The 15,450-nt window shown below is 33.1% G+C and overlaps 1 protein-coding gene across 3 annotated transcripts in view; it reads left to right on the plus strand.

Moving 5' to 3' along the window:
* Positions 1-14,364, plus strand: part of PPM1A (protein phosphatase, Mg2+/Mn2+ dependent 1A) — a 48,700-nt gene extending 34,336 nt beyond the window's left edge. The window contains exons 2-7 of one of the 3 annotated variants that reach the window (XR_004967538.1): positions 11-864; positions 4,915-5,032; positions 9,156-9,264; positions 10,923-10,980; positions 11,058-11,153; positions 11,955-14,364. Coding sequence is in view for 2 of the 3 variants with exons in the window: in XM_036309077.1 (XP_036164970.1) it covers positions 31-864; positions 4,915-5,032; positions 9,156-9,264; positions 10,923-10,980; positions 11,955-11,984 (1,149 nt within the window). In the remaining variant the exon portion in view is untranslated. Of the gene's footprint in view, positions 1-10; positions 865-4,914; positions 5,033-8,771; positions 8,907-9,155; positions 9,265-10,922; positions 10,981-11,057; positions 11,154-11,954 lie in introns of those variants that run through there. The other 2 variants (XM_036309077.1, XM_036309085.1) reach the window with 2 other exon arrangements.
* The last annotated feature ends 1,086 nt before the right edge of the window (positions 14,365-15,450 follow it).

Raw genomic sequence — 15,450 nt, forward strand, 5'->3', positions numbered from 1 at the left:
TCCTTTGCAGACCTAAAGGATCAAGACATAATGGGAGCATTTTTAGACAAGCCAAAGATGGAAAAACATAATGCCCAGGGGCAGGGTAATGGGTTGCGATATGGGCTAAGCAGCATGCAAGGCTGGCGAGTTGAAATGGAGGATGCACATACAGCTGTAATTGGTTTGCCAAGCGGACTTGAAACATGGTCATTCTTTGCTGTGTATGATGGGCATGCTGGTTCTCAGGTTGCCAAATACTGCTGTGAGCATTTGTTAGATCACATCACCAATAACCAGGATTTTAAAGGGTCTGCAGGAGCACCTTCTGTTGAAAATGTAAAGAATGGAATCAGAACAGGTTTTCTGGAGATTGATGAACACATGAGAGTTATGTCAGAGAAGAAACATGGTGCAGATAGAAGTGGGTCAACAGCTGTGGGTGTCTTAATTTCTCCTCACCATACTTACTTCATTAACTGTGGAGACTCGAGAGGTTTACTTTGTAGGAACAGAAAAGTTTATTTCTTCACACAAGATCACAAACCAAATAATCCGCTGGAAAAAGAACGGATTCAGAATGCAGGTGGCTCTGTAATGATTCAGCGTGTGAATGGCTCTCTGGCTGTGTCGAGAGCACTTGGGGACTTTGATTACAAATGTGTCCATGGAAAAGGTCCTACAGAGCAGCTTGTCTCACCAGAGCCTGAAGTCCATGATATTGAAAGATCTGAAGAAGATGATCAGTTCATTATCCTTGCATGTGATGGTATTTGGGATGTTATGGGAAATGAAGAGCTCTGTGATTTTGTAAGATCCAGACTTGAAGTCACTGATGACCTTGAGAAAGTTTGCAATGAAGTAGTCGACACGTGTTTGTATAAGGTAGCTAGACTTTTTTTTTTTTAAGATAAAATGATTTTATGCCATCTTAATTACTCTAGTATTTAATAATCTTAGAACCTGATAGTTCTCAGAAATAAGATTTTGCCATAATTACAGGATACTCTTCACTATGAAACTATAGGAACACTTTTTATAAATAAACAACCCTGTTACCGAATATACAAATTATAATCTGAATGCTAGTCTTTTAGTAACCATGACTACTTGAGCTTTTTAATATTGTATAACATTGTCAAAGGTAAAACGATTGTATAAAAACGCATGTTTTAAAAAGGAGGATAGCAAAAGGTTAGGCCTCAGTATCTGTAAATGAAAAGTATTTTAGAATTTTAATGTTTTATTTTTACCTTGTGATATCTCAGTATATTTTTTTTTATATATTTTTTATTGATTTTTTTTACAGAGAGGAAGGGAGAGGGAGAGGGATACAGAGTTAGAAACATCGATGAGAGAGAAACACCGATCGGCTGCCTCCTGCACGCCCCCTACTGGGGATGTGCCCGCAACCCAGGTACATGCCCTTGACCGGAATCGGACCTGGGACCGTTCACTCCGCAGGCCGATGCTCTATCCGCTGAACCAAACCTGTCAGGGCCTCAGTATATTTATTGCTTTGAGACTATAGTCTAATGAATCTGTAGCATCAACAAAGAGAACTGAGCGATTAGTTGGTGTGATGTAATAGAAATAGTCTTGGACATAGAGTCAGAAGAAATTGGTATGAGACTGTGTATGACTTTGGGTAAGCTGTTTAGCTAGAAAATCAGTTTCTTTAATTGAAAAAAAAAGTAAGGAATATTAATACACTGTCTCATGGGGTTGTTGACATGATCAAATGGGTTCATGTGTGTAGATGAGCCAGCTCAACACCTTTATTTTACAGAGGAAGCTGAAGCTAGAGAAGGCTCTGTGACTTAGGCATACACACCTAAAATCAAGGCTTGCTTCTGTTACTTTTGTACTCTAGGGTATTGAACAAATTATCAACCTCTCAGCTTTTGAATGAAAATAATAATATCTAACTTGGGATTATTAAGTAACTAAATTAATGAACTAATGTATACATATGAAGTGCTGAGTTTACCAAATAGTGTGTACTGAGTACATGCTGTTCCCTATCCTAGAGAAGTTAAAAATGACTTCTAGAGGGTTATACAATTTACTTCTATGGTAGCACTAAGGCTAGAATCTAAGACTTGACTTAGGTTTAGTGTTCTTTCTACCACACTGTTCTCTCTTGTCAGTAATGCTCCTTGACTAATTCTTTGATTGTTTTAAGCAAATATTGATTATGTACAACTCTTCTGAGGCTATATGTATTTGATTTTCTTTTAACATACAGAAATAGAAAGTCAACATAATACTCTTTATAGTTTTAAATTTTTTAATTTTAATTTTTTGTTTATTGTCACCTGAGGATATTTTTTCCATTGCTTTTCAAAGAAAGTAGCGGGTGGAGAGACAGAGAAACATTGATGTGAGAGAGGATGTGAGAGAGGCACGTTGACTGGTTGCCTCCCGCACGCACTCTGGGCAGGGACGGGGACTGAATCCAAAGCTGAGGTACGTGCTCTTGACTGGAAATCAAACTCATGACCCTTTGGTGTGCAAGCCACCATTCTAACCATGGAACACGTGTGCCAGGGCAATACTCTAGTTTTATATGCACACTGCCAGCTCTACTTAAACTTAATTAAAATCTGATTGTACTTAGAGATCAGTTTTTTTGTATCATCCAACATGAGTCAAGTTTATGTAACATTCAGCACTTAAGTTAAAAATTCAATAGAGCCACAACTTAATAGTGTACACTGTTAATTTTTTAATTTGAGGCGAATCAAACAATGATGCATATGTTCTTTGTCCCTTTTAGTATGCATAAAAATAGTATCTATTTGTTGGGTTTATTCTGTAGCACTTGAGAATTAAATGCTTTTTTGCTAAATTAAAAGCTGTTTTCTTAAGAGAATTGTCAGATTCAGATATTAGTAAATATGGTTCAGATTCCACTTTTTCTCTTCTGCATTCTACACTATTTTAAAAATTATTCAGCCCTGGCCATTGTAGCTTAGTTGCTTGGACATCATCTCATGCACCAAGGGTTGCTGGTTTGATTCCTGGTCAGGGCACACACTCAGGTTGTGGGATCAATCCTCAGTAGGGGGCATACAGGAGGCAGCTGATTGATGTTGTGCTCTCATGTTGATGTTTCTCTCTTCTCCCTTCCTCTCTCTTTAAAAATAAGCTATTATAAAAAACTAGAGGCCCAATGCACCAATTCTTGCACAGGTGGGTCCGCCTGGCCTGCCCTGATCAGGGTCCATCAGGCTAGGCCAGCCTGGAGGAGAGGTTGCAGGGCAGTTGGCCGGCTAACCCCACTCCCTGGTCGAACTCGTGGTTGAACTCCTGGTCGAGGGGACAGTTTACATATTAGCCTTTAATTATATAGGATTATTCAATACCTTATCATTTGCCACACTTAAATTCCCCAAGATCTTTTATTATTAAATCTTTGTATTGTTTGCTTAAACTAATGATATAAGGTCAGTTTTCCCATATAGTGAGATTAAATATTTAAAATGTAAAAAGTTAATTCCAATTACTAATAGGAAGGGGAAGTATGGGCACTCCACATTGATTCAAGTATTTTAATTATGGTATTTTGAATACCTAGGTGTTTTTAAAAATGAATGTGCTTTCAAAAAGTCAATTTTTTTGAAGTTTGAAAGTTAAAAGCTGGTTTATAAACTTAATATATGTAATTTTGCTTCTAATTCCAATGATATATCTAAAGTAAATTAGCCCCACAATTCATTATAATTTATTCTAAATGTAAGTTTGTCAAGTATACATGTAACTACAGGTCATATAGTTAAAAAAAACACTGCCGGGGTCCAACCCCAGCAGGTTCAGGGGTCCCCAAAGGTGTGGACGGAGTCGGCGAAGAAGAGATGACATGGAGACAGCGTTCAGTTGATCAGCAACCTAGCCAGGTTCTGTAGCCAGGTTCTGTCACCAGGTTCTAGTCAGGTTCTCTTGCCAATTTCTGTAGTCAGGTTCAGTCCAGGATCTTACACCATGTTCTCTCGCTAGGTTCTGTCTCTAGGTTCTGAGGCCAGTTTCTGTCCAGGAACTTTTGCCATGTTCTCTCCAGCGAAGTTCTTCTGTCTCTAGAGAACGTTCTGTGTAGGTTCTGTGCCTAGGTTCCGTCTCTCTTGGTTCCGTATTCTAAGTTCTGTATTTGAAGTTCTGTGTTCTAAGTTCTGTGTTCTAAGTTCTGTGTTCTAAGTTCTGTCTCTTGCTGTCTTGTTGCATCTGTATTTATACCAGTTGATTCAATCCTATCAATCTCTATTACAAAGGTTAGGGCGTTTCTTATCTTCATTCCAGGGAGTAAAGATTATGTAGCTTAAGCACGATTGTTCGTAGTTAAAGTGATTAATTACCCACCTGGCACTTAGTTAAGAGGTTTTATTCCCTCCCTAACTTCAGGGGAAAATCCCTACCTGGGGAAACAACCTTTCTCAGAGAGGAGACCTTGGTTAAAACACATAGTGCCAAGAAGGTGAGCAAACATATTAAGAACAGTATTCCATATATGCCAGGTCCCTTGAAACAGCAAGCATGGACCGGCTCCCGGCAAATTTTCTATTTTCTTGAATTAAATGAATGTCTGTGTATATGTGTACTTGTCTTTAGGTATCATATCACTTTAGGTTAAGTGGGCCACCAACAAATGTTCAGAAATATATTTGTTTTATAGAATTTTAAAAAATTGTTGCAGTAGAATTTAACTTGTAGTGTTTCAGTCCTTTTTTTTTTATAGTGTTGGTTATACTGTGTACTATATGTACAATATGTGTTAGGAGGGGTGTACCTTCCACATATTCATAAATTTCTTTCCTCCTTAATAACTATCTATTTTCACTAAAACAATTATATTTATAATTGGCATGGCTGTAAAGGTTCTCAAGGCTTCCAAGAGCAAAAAGAAAACCAAAATATTTTCTCAAATTTTTTTCTTCCCAGGGAAGTCGAGACAACATGAGTGTGATATTGATCTGTTTCCCAAATGCACCCAAAGTATTGCCAGAAGCAGTGAAGAAGGAGGCAGAGTTGGACAAGTACCTGGAAAGCAGAGTAGAAGGTGGATCATTTAACAAAAAATAAGTTTCTTTATTAAAGAAAATCTCAACACAATCAAACTTTAACATTTTAGCTTTTATATCTTTACATGCCTTTGACATCTAGTGTTTAGTGTACAAAAGAGGGAAGGAGCATTTCTGTAGTAGCTGTTTAGATGTTTGTGATTGTTTTTATCACAGTTAGCAGTAGAAAGCAACTGGTGTGGTCCTGTACATTCTCTTAAGGATACTTTTGTTTTAAAAGGCTCAAGTGTTTGTATGCTTTAAAATTCTTGATGAATTCACTGGTATGAGTGATTTTATGCCAGGAAAGTAATTTGTGGTTTATTTATTTATAAACACATTATTTACGATGGTGATAATTTGATTACCATCTTTGTAAAGCCATGTATATGAATTTGAGATCTTTAGGAGTTTTGTTTTTTTATTTTTGTTTTTTAATAACTTGAAGATCACAGCATGGTTGTTAACAACTTCCATGTGCCACCACTTTAAAATTTTTATTTTAAACTCTTTTAAGACTTTCTTGCCAAAGTCATAAACTGCCACACCTGGACAACATAGACCTGAATAGAAGACATACTAGGTTTCTACCTAGCAGAAATATAAATGCTGAATTAAATCAAGAAATAAGTTTGGAATTCTAGGAGTATATTTGTCAGAATTCTGCAAATTATTTTGATTAGATGATTAGAAAGATGTTTGTAACTCTCGAATGTAATGCCTTTAAATCCTTGAAAAAAATTAAATGATCTTTAATGCAATTACTATTTGATATAAATATTAAATCTCAGAGAATTCCAGTTTACTGCATATATGCCATAAGCATGTAAATTATGCAGTTTCTTTAAGCAGAAAAACTTGGCATGCCTATAATAGCATTAAAATGCATTTTGGGCTCCTAATGTCATTAATTTGCACGTTAAAGACCTCTAATAGCATGTAAGCATTGACCTACACACTATTATATCCTGCTGTGCCTGCATTAATAAAATCAATCTGCACTTTAATTTTGTTTTCTCCCTTTTTACTGTTTGATATCAGTTATAATCAGTCTGATATTAAAATCATGATTGGTTTTGATTTGCAGTACTATCTATAGCTGCTGTTTTTATAGTTTTTCACTTGATAGTGATATATTTAGTACTGTGTGTATGTTACTGTTTAATATTTCATTCATTGGACATACTATTCAATGAGTTTGTTTCCTCACGAAGGGTCGTAGAATTTTTATATTTTAAATGAATAATTTAAATGTAAGTTATTTATATATAATACAGTAAAATAAAATATTTAGTGATACCAAGTCATATCACATTGGTTTAAACTGCTGGCTAGTGAAAAAATATGAAGCCATAAGAAAAATATGTATTGGGATAAGTTGATATTTAATTTATTGGCACTTTAAAGTAACTTGGGCACATATGTTTTCTTATCGATTTAAAGAAACAATAAGTAGTTTCATTTACTATGAAATGGGATCAAATTTTAGAAATAAATTGCTACTTTTCAGTGTGCACTCTTAATTTTGATGCAATTCTAAATAATTGCTGTAGATATATAATTTTGTGGTACACTATTGAGTTTTACATTGCTTATTATTGAACAAGAATTGCCACCTGAACATTAATTCTCAATGTTTTTGATATGTTGTAGTTTTATTATACTTATACCATTAAGTTGGAGATTAAAGAATATGACATTCTTTACTGAGATTTGATGAGACTACAACTAGAGAATAAATATTACATTAATTAAAACTACTATATTTAAAAAATAGAAAGGATATAACTATTTGCATTATAAAAATTATATCTTAAAAAGTGAAAAGTACTGCACTTAGCTTCTAAAATAGACATCGAATACCTTTTTTTAAAAATTTCTTTAAATACATGCCTTCAGTAAATTGCTGTGACTTACTAAACCTCATTTTATTTGTTTTGAATACTTTTGGCTTCTCTGTCCACATTACACAAAAGCACAGAGACTTTTTAGCTCTCCTGCTATTATCTGTGCCCATCTAAAACTTGACTTTCTTGGGTTGTGAAAAGATTGAGCTCATAATTTACACCATATCACGTAAGATTGTGGTCCTGCTAAGTAAATTTAAGATTATACTTGTATGTACATATTTTTTAAATCTTTGCTACTGAGTGCCCAAGCTTTAAAGTTGCTAATTTGGAGATAACTGCTAGAATCTCTCAGACTTAGTGGATGGAAGAGCAGAATGTGTTTATATATGAGTATGTGAAACATCTATCTTCTATACATAAGTGTTGTTCAATAAAAGGCATTTAGTCTTTTTACAATTCTAATTAAAATGTATAGTCCAAGAACAATTAAGGAATATTTATTAAAGTTCTTTCTTTTCATTTTTTTTTAAAGCAGAAAGAAACAAGGCTAGTGTAGTATTAATGGTCAGATAATTTACATGTATTATCCCCTGTGGAATAGGAGATATTAACAGTTTTTAAAATCTTACATTATTTTTTTAAGAATTTGTCTTCCTGTAATTTTCTTCACAATTAAAATATCCTAATTTATATTTTAACAAAGGAGATGTAAAATAACATCAAGTATAGACGACTCAAGGTAATGATTTTTTTAGACCTGAAACCATCATTGATTGAATTTATCATCAGTGTTCATTTCTATTATGTCTAGTAATCTACCCAGTAATTGTATTGGCTTAGCAGAGACTGTATGTTAAGTGTAATTACAGCTTTAGATTGTGAAATTGTGCAGTTTAGGTAAACATCAAATCCCTTTATTTTTGTACAGCAGATTTCCAGCATTAGAACCATGTAGAATAAATATACTAGATGTTAAAGATTACACAATAAAGGAACTTGGCAAACCAAATCTGAGATCCTTGCTTTTTGTTCAGATTTAAGACTGTTCTTTTTTAAAGACAAAATATAATAGATGGTAAAATTTGGCCTTAATTCCAAAAGGATAGTTTGAGCCATTTAAAGAAACATGGGTAGTATTGTCTGTCTTTTAATAGGTGGCTTTAAGGATGAATTAATATTTTGAGATTCGATCAAAGAATGAAAGATCTTTATATGCATTGTTATTTTAAAGGTATTTACAAATTGAGAACTAGAATGATAATTTTCTTGCCCCAATGGTGACAAAGAAAATATCTTTGTATAATAAACATTACTAAAGCAAAAAATTAAACAAACTTGAACATATAACTTACACAAATACCTTTGGCATGATCTTGCATTTAGAATTAAATACACTAAAACTTCAAGTAAAGACTTGTACTTAAAGTGATTACTTTGAGAGTTCTTTAAGTTGCTTGTACATAATTGTTGGTATTCTGTGGTATGAATGCATCTGCATGGCAACACTGCAGATCATATCACTATACTCATTTAATAACTGAATTATTGATTTCAAGTACAGTTGTATGATTTATCAGTTTTTTTCTTTTTAAAAATTTTGTCATGAAATTTAGACTTTTACATTCTATAGGCTTTGTTCAAATAATCAACTAAGGAAAAGGTATTATGTATCTCTGTATTGCTTAAAGATACTTTAGACAAAAATTAAATAGAATGATGTGTTAGTACATAACCTAATCTGCACATGCTATTTCGGAATCATTTTGAAATATAAAATTATATGTAAAAGTAATTAATATATAATCAGTAAATTCTTCTGTACTTAAACATTAATTTTTTTTCAAATCTTGAAATTGTTTATGTTTTTTTAAAATCTGTGTATTTTCAGGGCAAAGTTCAGGAAATATATTTCTAGTCTAAAGAGAGGAGCTGATTTCAGAAGTAACTAGTTCGCATCTTAAGAAGAATACTCATTTGTACACACGTATTTCTGATTATATAATACATTGATTTTAACATGAAATTTTGTTTTCACATTTTTGTCTTGTTTGTTTTCACTTTGCAATTAATTATGGAAAATATCTTTTGTGTCATTTTGTACATCCCTTTGTCACAAATGTTCAAAGGTCAACTTGATTTTTTTCCCCCTACACCAGTTTAGAAAATCTCAGATATGGTAAATGCCATCTTTAAAAACCTAAGTTATCTTTGTTTCAGTTTTTTTAAATTAAATTTGGATAACACTTACAAAAAAAGTACTTCTGATTCCCAGAAATCATAAAGAAGCAGGGGGAAGGCGTCCCTGACTTAGTCCATGTGATGCGCACATTAGCAAGTGAGAACATCCCCAGCCTCCCACCAGGAGGTGAATTGGCAAGCAAGTAAGTTACATTCTGCATACTCTTATGTTTTATCTCAGTACATGAAAATGTTAGGTGTTTGCTGATTAAATGTATATTTACTAGTACATAATTTCTAAAGTGATGCAATTATCTGTATCCTCAGAACATTTTATTTGTGGTTCAGTGTTTTCCAGTACGTATTAATGATATATGATGCTTGTTTAGAATAGGTATCAGAATGTTATTGTTTTTAGCTAATTACACTGAAAGCTGTCCTTAGTGGAGGTTTGGATTTCCTTATATAGCATAACTGAGATAATATAGTGAAAGAATTTTTTTAATTAAATTCTATAGCACTACAAAATTCTAAGTGTCATTATTCCTATTATTATATTTGATCATGTCAAGCCCTGGATAATTTACCCCAGAGATTAGCATCCTTTTCCTCCTCCATCGGATCCATTTTTTTACATCTGACTTTCCCAGTGTTTTTAGTTGTTGATTGCTGGTAGGTTGGGTTTTGGTATGAGGTTACATTTCTTGCCTTTTTTTCTTTGCGCTTTATCTCACAGAGCTGGACTTACTATGTTAAATATTAAGCTTACATCTTTATAAACTAAAGTGGAGACTTTAAGGCATTTTATAATTTAAGGTTTTAAACATTTTTACCTCAGATATCTATATAATTGACCTAAAAGGATATATTGATTAATTTCATTGATTCTCCACTGTATTCCGTAAGTGTAGCCATATTTTTTTATCATCCTTTCACATTTAGTCATTATAAAACTTCCTGTTTGTAGCTTTTGTTTTTAGGAAACGTTTTTTTCCCATATGACCTTCTGTGAAATGAATGTCTATAAAATTTCCAAATTGATTTTGGAAGTAGGAAAGCTAAAATACCACTACAGATTTTTTTTTTACGAAATGTTATTCAAAAATGAATTCCTAGACTTGTCAGGGAAATGTCATACTTTACATTTCAGTTTGTTTTTTTTAATCCTCACCCAAAGATATGTTTTTATTGATTTTTTTTTTTTTTAAGAGAGAGATAACAAACATCCATGTTAGAGAGAATCATCAATCAGCTGCCTCATGCATGTCCCCCCACTGGGACTTGAGCCCACTGTCCGGGCATGTGTCCTGATAGGGAATCAAACCATGACCTCCTGGTTCATGGGTTGATACTCAACCACTGAGCCACACCGGCCAGGTACACTTCAGTTTTAATAAAACTGTTTTAAAGGGGCATTACAAAAAGCATAAACTGAAATGTAAAATATATGTAAATTACTTTACTACCACAGAGGTTGAAGTTAACTTCTAGTTCAAAACAGTCAACTTTTAACCAGAATATATTAGTATGTCTTAAGAACTGCTTCATCATTGCCAACTTAAAACCACTTAAACAGTTCCAATAGAAATGGATCATAGTGGCTGATTTTTTTTTCATTACTTTTAGTCTTCTGTTAATTAAGTTGGTGGCATATTACATTTTAGAGTAAATTTACCTCTACTTTAACTTTGGGCCTCAAGTATCTTAAAGTGAGGCTCACTTATTGACAGCTAGAAATAGAACTAAAATAATTCCCAAGTATAAAATTATCTTTGACATTTTAATCAACACCTGGCTGTGAGTTATTAAACAACTTTATGCTCTAAAGAAAAATTAACTTTCTGCATTTTTTAAAATTTAGGCGGAATATAATTGAAGCCGTTTACAATAGACTGAATCCTTACAAAAATGATGACACTGTAAGTAGCATTTTAGTTCCCTCTGCTTTCCCTTCCCCTCCACTCTAAATGCATATCCTTCCTACCTGTTTTTGCAGAGTTGTTCACTGCACCCATTCTTTTACACACACCCCTGATTGATTGCTCTGAACTCTGCCTGCACCACAGTTCTAGTGATTGAGGACATAATCATGGTGAGTGGCCACCTCTCTCAAAAAAGAAGAAAGTCCCTTTGAATTATTGTGGGTTTTTTAAGCCTCTACAAGCAGTCAATTTCAAGAGGTTTGCCTCCACTAAACATTTTTTTGAAGTTGGGAATAATATATCTACTCAGAATCTTGATCTGAGTTTGTAAGCAGCTACAACAGAACTTCAGAATGCCCATCTTCACTCAGTAGTTTTTTTATGGTTGGAAATACTTTTGCCAAGAACCTGAAGTACTAATACTTCATTTAAATATTAAAGTAGAGAGTTCTGTTTATGTAAATAGACATTGGAATGCCATTCTTCAATTAAGTTTCCTATTACAGTTGTGTTACAGTATGGTTTGTGTAGAAGAGTGGTAACTTCAAATCATTTGGGCAAGTCCTGAAATATTTTATATATTGCAAGTGAAGCCTCCTCGAATCTTATATTACTTGAGGTCTTAATCTCTTATGCAATAAAAAGTTTATAAAAGTAGTGTTATAAAAATTGAGTTTTATTGAAGAAAAAATATTTAGTGGTTTTATTGGCTTAGAAATACTTTTGGTCAAACTCATGGGAAAATCATATTTCAAGTACTATTGTATTCCAAAACAAAACAAAGGGTTAACAATTTTTTGAAAGATTAAATATTGATATTTCATATACACATATACACATAAGCTTTAAGAAACATACTCTGAAAGTCAACTTTACAAAACCTATCTTCTTCATTGTCCAGAAAGTACTGTATTGTGGCACCTCTGTGCTTTAATTTAGTTCCTTGTTTTGCTTTGTTTCCTTTTATAAAGGACTCTACATCGACTGATGATATGTGGTAAAACTGCTCATCTAGCCATGGAGTTTATCTTCACCTCCAAAGGAGAGTACAGCTCAACTTCATTGAACCTTTTAACATTCATCCTCATCTTTAAAGAAGGGCGTATGACCTGGGTGAGAGTGATTACACCAGAGAACTTCAGCAGTACAACAGCTAGCCCAGAACTGATTTTTTTTTTTTGTAAATTTGAGACTTATGTAAACGTGATTTTAAACCATAATTCATGTTGTAAATCAGACTCCAGCAATTTTTGTTGTATGATTTTGTTTTTTGTAAAGTGTAACTGTCCTTGTACAAAATGCTCATATTTAATTATGAACTGCTTTAAATCATTATCAAAGTTATAAGAAATGTTTGGCTTGTTGTGTGACGCAACAGATATATAGATCTTTCAAGTCATGTTGTGTTTGGACTTGGGGTTGGGACAGAGAGAGCAGCAGCCATGTCAGCTAGACGCTCAACTGTGCACATGATTATGGAGAAAAATTCCAAAATCTTATAAAGCCGAGCATCCAGGGAGTTAATTGGAAACTATCTTAATGTTCTTGGCAGTGGGATTGGCATTGTTGATAAGGCTGGTCCCTTCACTTAATTGTCTTTAAGTTGTTCTCTACTTGTTGCCATGAGTATTGCAGGTTATACAGTATATTCATAAGAATATCAGTCTTGGGGCTAAAATGCCTTGATTCTTTGCACCTCTTTTACAAGTCCTTACATTTAATTATTAATTGATAAGCAGCAGCTTCCTACAGATAGTAGGAGAGACTGCCACATTTTGCTATCATGATTGGCTGGGCCTGCTGCTGTTCCTAGTAAGATATTCTGAATTCCATTTTATCAATAAAGCTTGATTTAACGAACAAGAAATTTAATCATGTATGTGTAATTCCTCCTTTACCTTGCCCTTTTAAAACACCATGTCATTGTAAATGAGAAGTTTCTATGGGAAAAGATGTTAGTCTCTTTTAATTGGAACATCCTGTTACTCAAGGCATAGAGGGAACTGTTTCTTTTCCATTAGCAAGACTAAAAGATTTAAGTCTCTGTTGTTCCTTAATCTATTTTTTAAATGGGTTTCTTTCTGGCTGCTTATTTTTCATTAAGATATGTATCAGCTCGAATTTGCCTACTGTTTAATTAAAATAATTGTCAGAGCTTGACAATCTAACATTCTGTGGTAGGTGTGTGTGTTTGTGAGTGTGTTTGCCTGTGATTTTTAATTGGCCCATGTCTTTAGAATCCAAGTAGTTAAGATGTATTTGTGATTTGAAATATAGCATGTTGATACTATTTAGCTGTTGGCCTTTAAAAATAACTCAAAGTTTAAAGAACTGTAGATATAAAAATAACTAATTTAATTTAGGCTTAAATTCCTCTGATTAAGCATGTGAAAAGTAAGTTTTAAAATCTGTCACATTGAAAAGACTACTGTTCTGTGCCCTTCTGTATTTTTGTCTCTTTAGGTTGAATATTGTATTTATACCATGTAATTTAATCATTCAGTAGGCAGATTCCCCACTAGAAAAATATTAAAATACATTTGAATACAAGATCAAAACTTTGTGTATAAAAGGTAATATAACTAGTTTCCTTTTGTTTTTACATAATTTGAAAATATACATATTTGTATATATAGCCTTAAAACTAATCTAAAGGTAGGGGAATAGTGGGAAAAGTGATGTGAAATGTCTCAGATTTAAGTAGTTACATACCAACAAAATCTTTTCATTATCCCTCTTATTCATGAGGTGATTAAATGTAACTTAACTGTATTTAATTTATATTTTAATCTAGCATGAATTAAGAAAAACAAGTACTATTTATATTTAGAAATTCATAACAGTTGGAATTACAGAACCAATTCCATACTTAACTTACAAATAAATGCTTCATGTCTAAAATCTGTGGTAAAGTGCGAAGTATGATAATGTTTTAAGTTATGGCTTTGCAAGCATCTAAATGTGCATTTTATGAATAGCAGTGCTTGTAGTATAGATTGATTACCAGACATACTGGTACTGAAAACTAAATTCCTATTGCAAGAAGCCAGGTCCTTAATTTTTTTAAGTAGACTCAGTTTTTAGTTCTGGAAACTTCAATTAGTTTTTGAAATGAAAAATCTTAAAACACAAGTAAGACATATGATAGAAAGCTATATTTTAAACCATAACAGCATATGTAGAGCCTTTTTAAATTTAAGGATCTTTAAATTAAAAAAATCAAAATATTCCTCTGTTAAAGTTATTAGTACTGAAATTAGGCTTGGAAGTGAGAGAAAACTGTATGAAGTGTGATCTGAGAAAACTAAATCTTTTCTACATGAGTCAGCATTGCCATATTAGGTATAGTTTTTCATTATTAAAATACAGGAAGAAAATATACATTGTAACAGCAAACTGTGTTCTTCATTCCTGGGGGTAATGGTGGTTGTAGGGAACCAACCACACTTTTAAAAGGCACTTTTGCACCTCTGTTGTGCACTTCATTTTTGTACCACTTAAATTCTTGACCTCCCGCCCCCTTTTGTGTGCTAATTAATTAGCATCTCAGGGCAATGCCTCAAAATTTGTTTGATGTGTTGTATGTTATTTTCTTTGGAGGGAAAAAGTTCATGTGTGATGATAATATACTATTCAACATGTGCTTTCGCTTAAATGTTTTAATAGGATGAACCCACTTTGCTGCTTTTAGTGGGAGATTCATTTTGTATAGCAGACTCTTGTTACCCTAACATTAAAGAATTTCACTGATCTTTTATTGTTTTAGCAAGGTAAACTCTTAATTTCTACTTTCTTAGGGAATATACTTTTACAGATAACAAAAGCAGGTCTTAATATTAGTGTTAACTTTTGAAAATCCTAGAGGTATTTTTCTTACTCAGCTTTAGAACTATTTGAAACATATTTTTAATTATAAAGCATTAACTTGCTTTTAGAGTACTATGCAATGAGTGTACTGCTTCCGCCACTAATTTTTTTTAAAAAACTAAATAACCAATTTGGGTCAAAGAATAAATCAAGTATGTAATTCAGATGCTCTGAATTATAGCAGTACTTTTAGTGATCATCTATTGACCAATTAATAACTCAGCTTTTCCACAAAATGTTTTGAGTAGTTATCTGCAAAATACTGTGCTAGACAAAGCATCTTGTACTATAAAGAAATGAATAAATAGGTCCTTGCCCTCAAGGAGTTTACATTTGAGTAGAATTTATAACCTAATATATGTTAGTAAAACTGGGTCACTCATCCAAAAAAATAGTTAATGTCCACCTACTGTCTGCCAGATAATTTCCTGAACACAAGGTCTCTACCCTAAGCAGCTGATTTGTACTTCCTTTATTCACTTAAAAATCTGTTTATTTTCTCCACAAAGTTAAAAATCTCATTCAAAAGAAAATTTTGCTCAGCATAGGAATAAGGTTGGACTGATGAAGCTCAAGTCTATTCAGTATGCTTAACTGCCT

This window comes from Myotis myotis, unplaced genomic scaffold (genome assembly GCF_014108235.1).
Source record: "Myotis myotis isolate mMyoMyo1 unplaced genomic scaffold, mMyoMyo1.p scaffold_m19_p_1, whole genome shotgun sequence".
Taxonomy (NCBI): Eukaryota; Metazoa; Chordata; class Mammalia; order Chiroptera; family Vespertilionidae; genus Myotis; species Myotis myotis.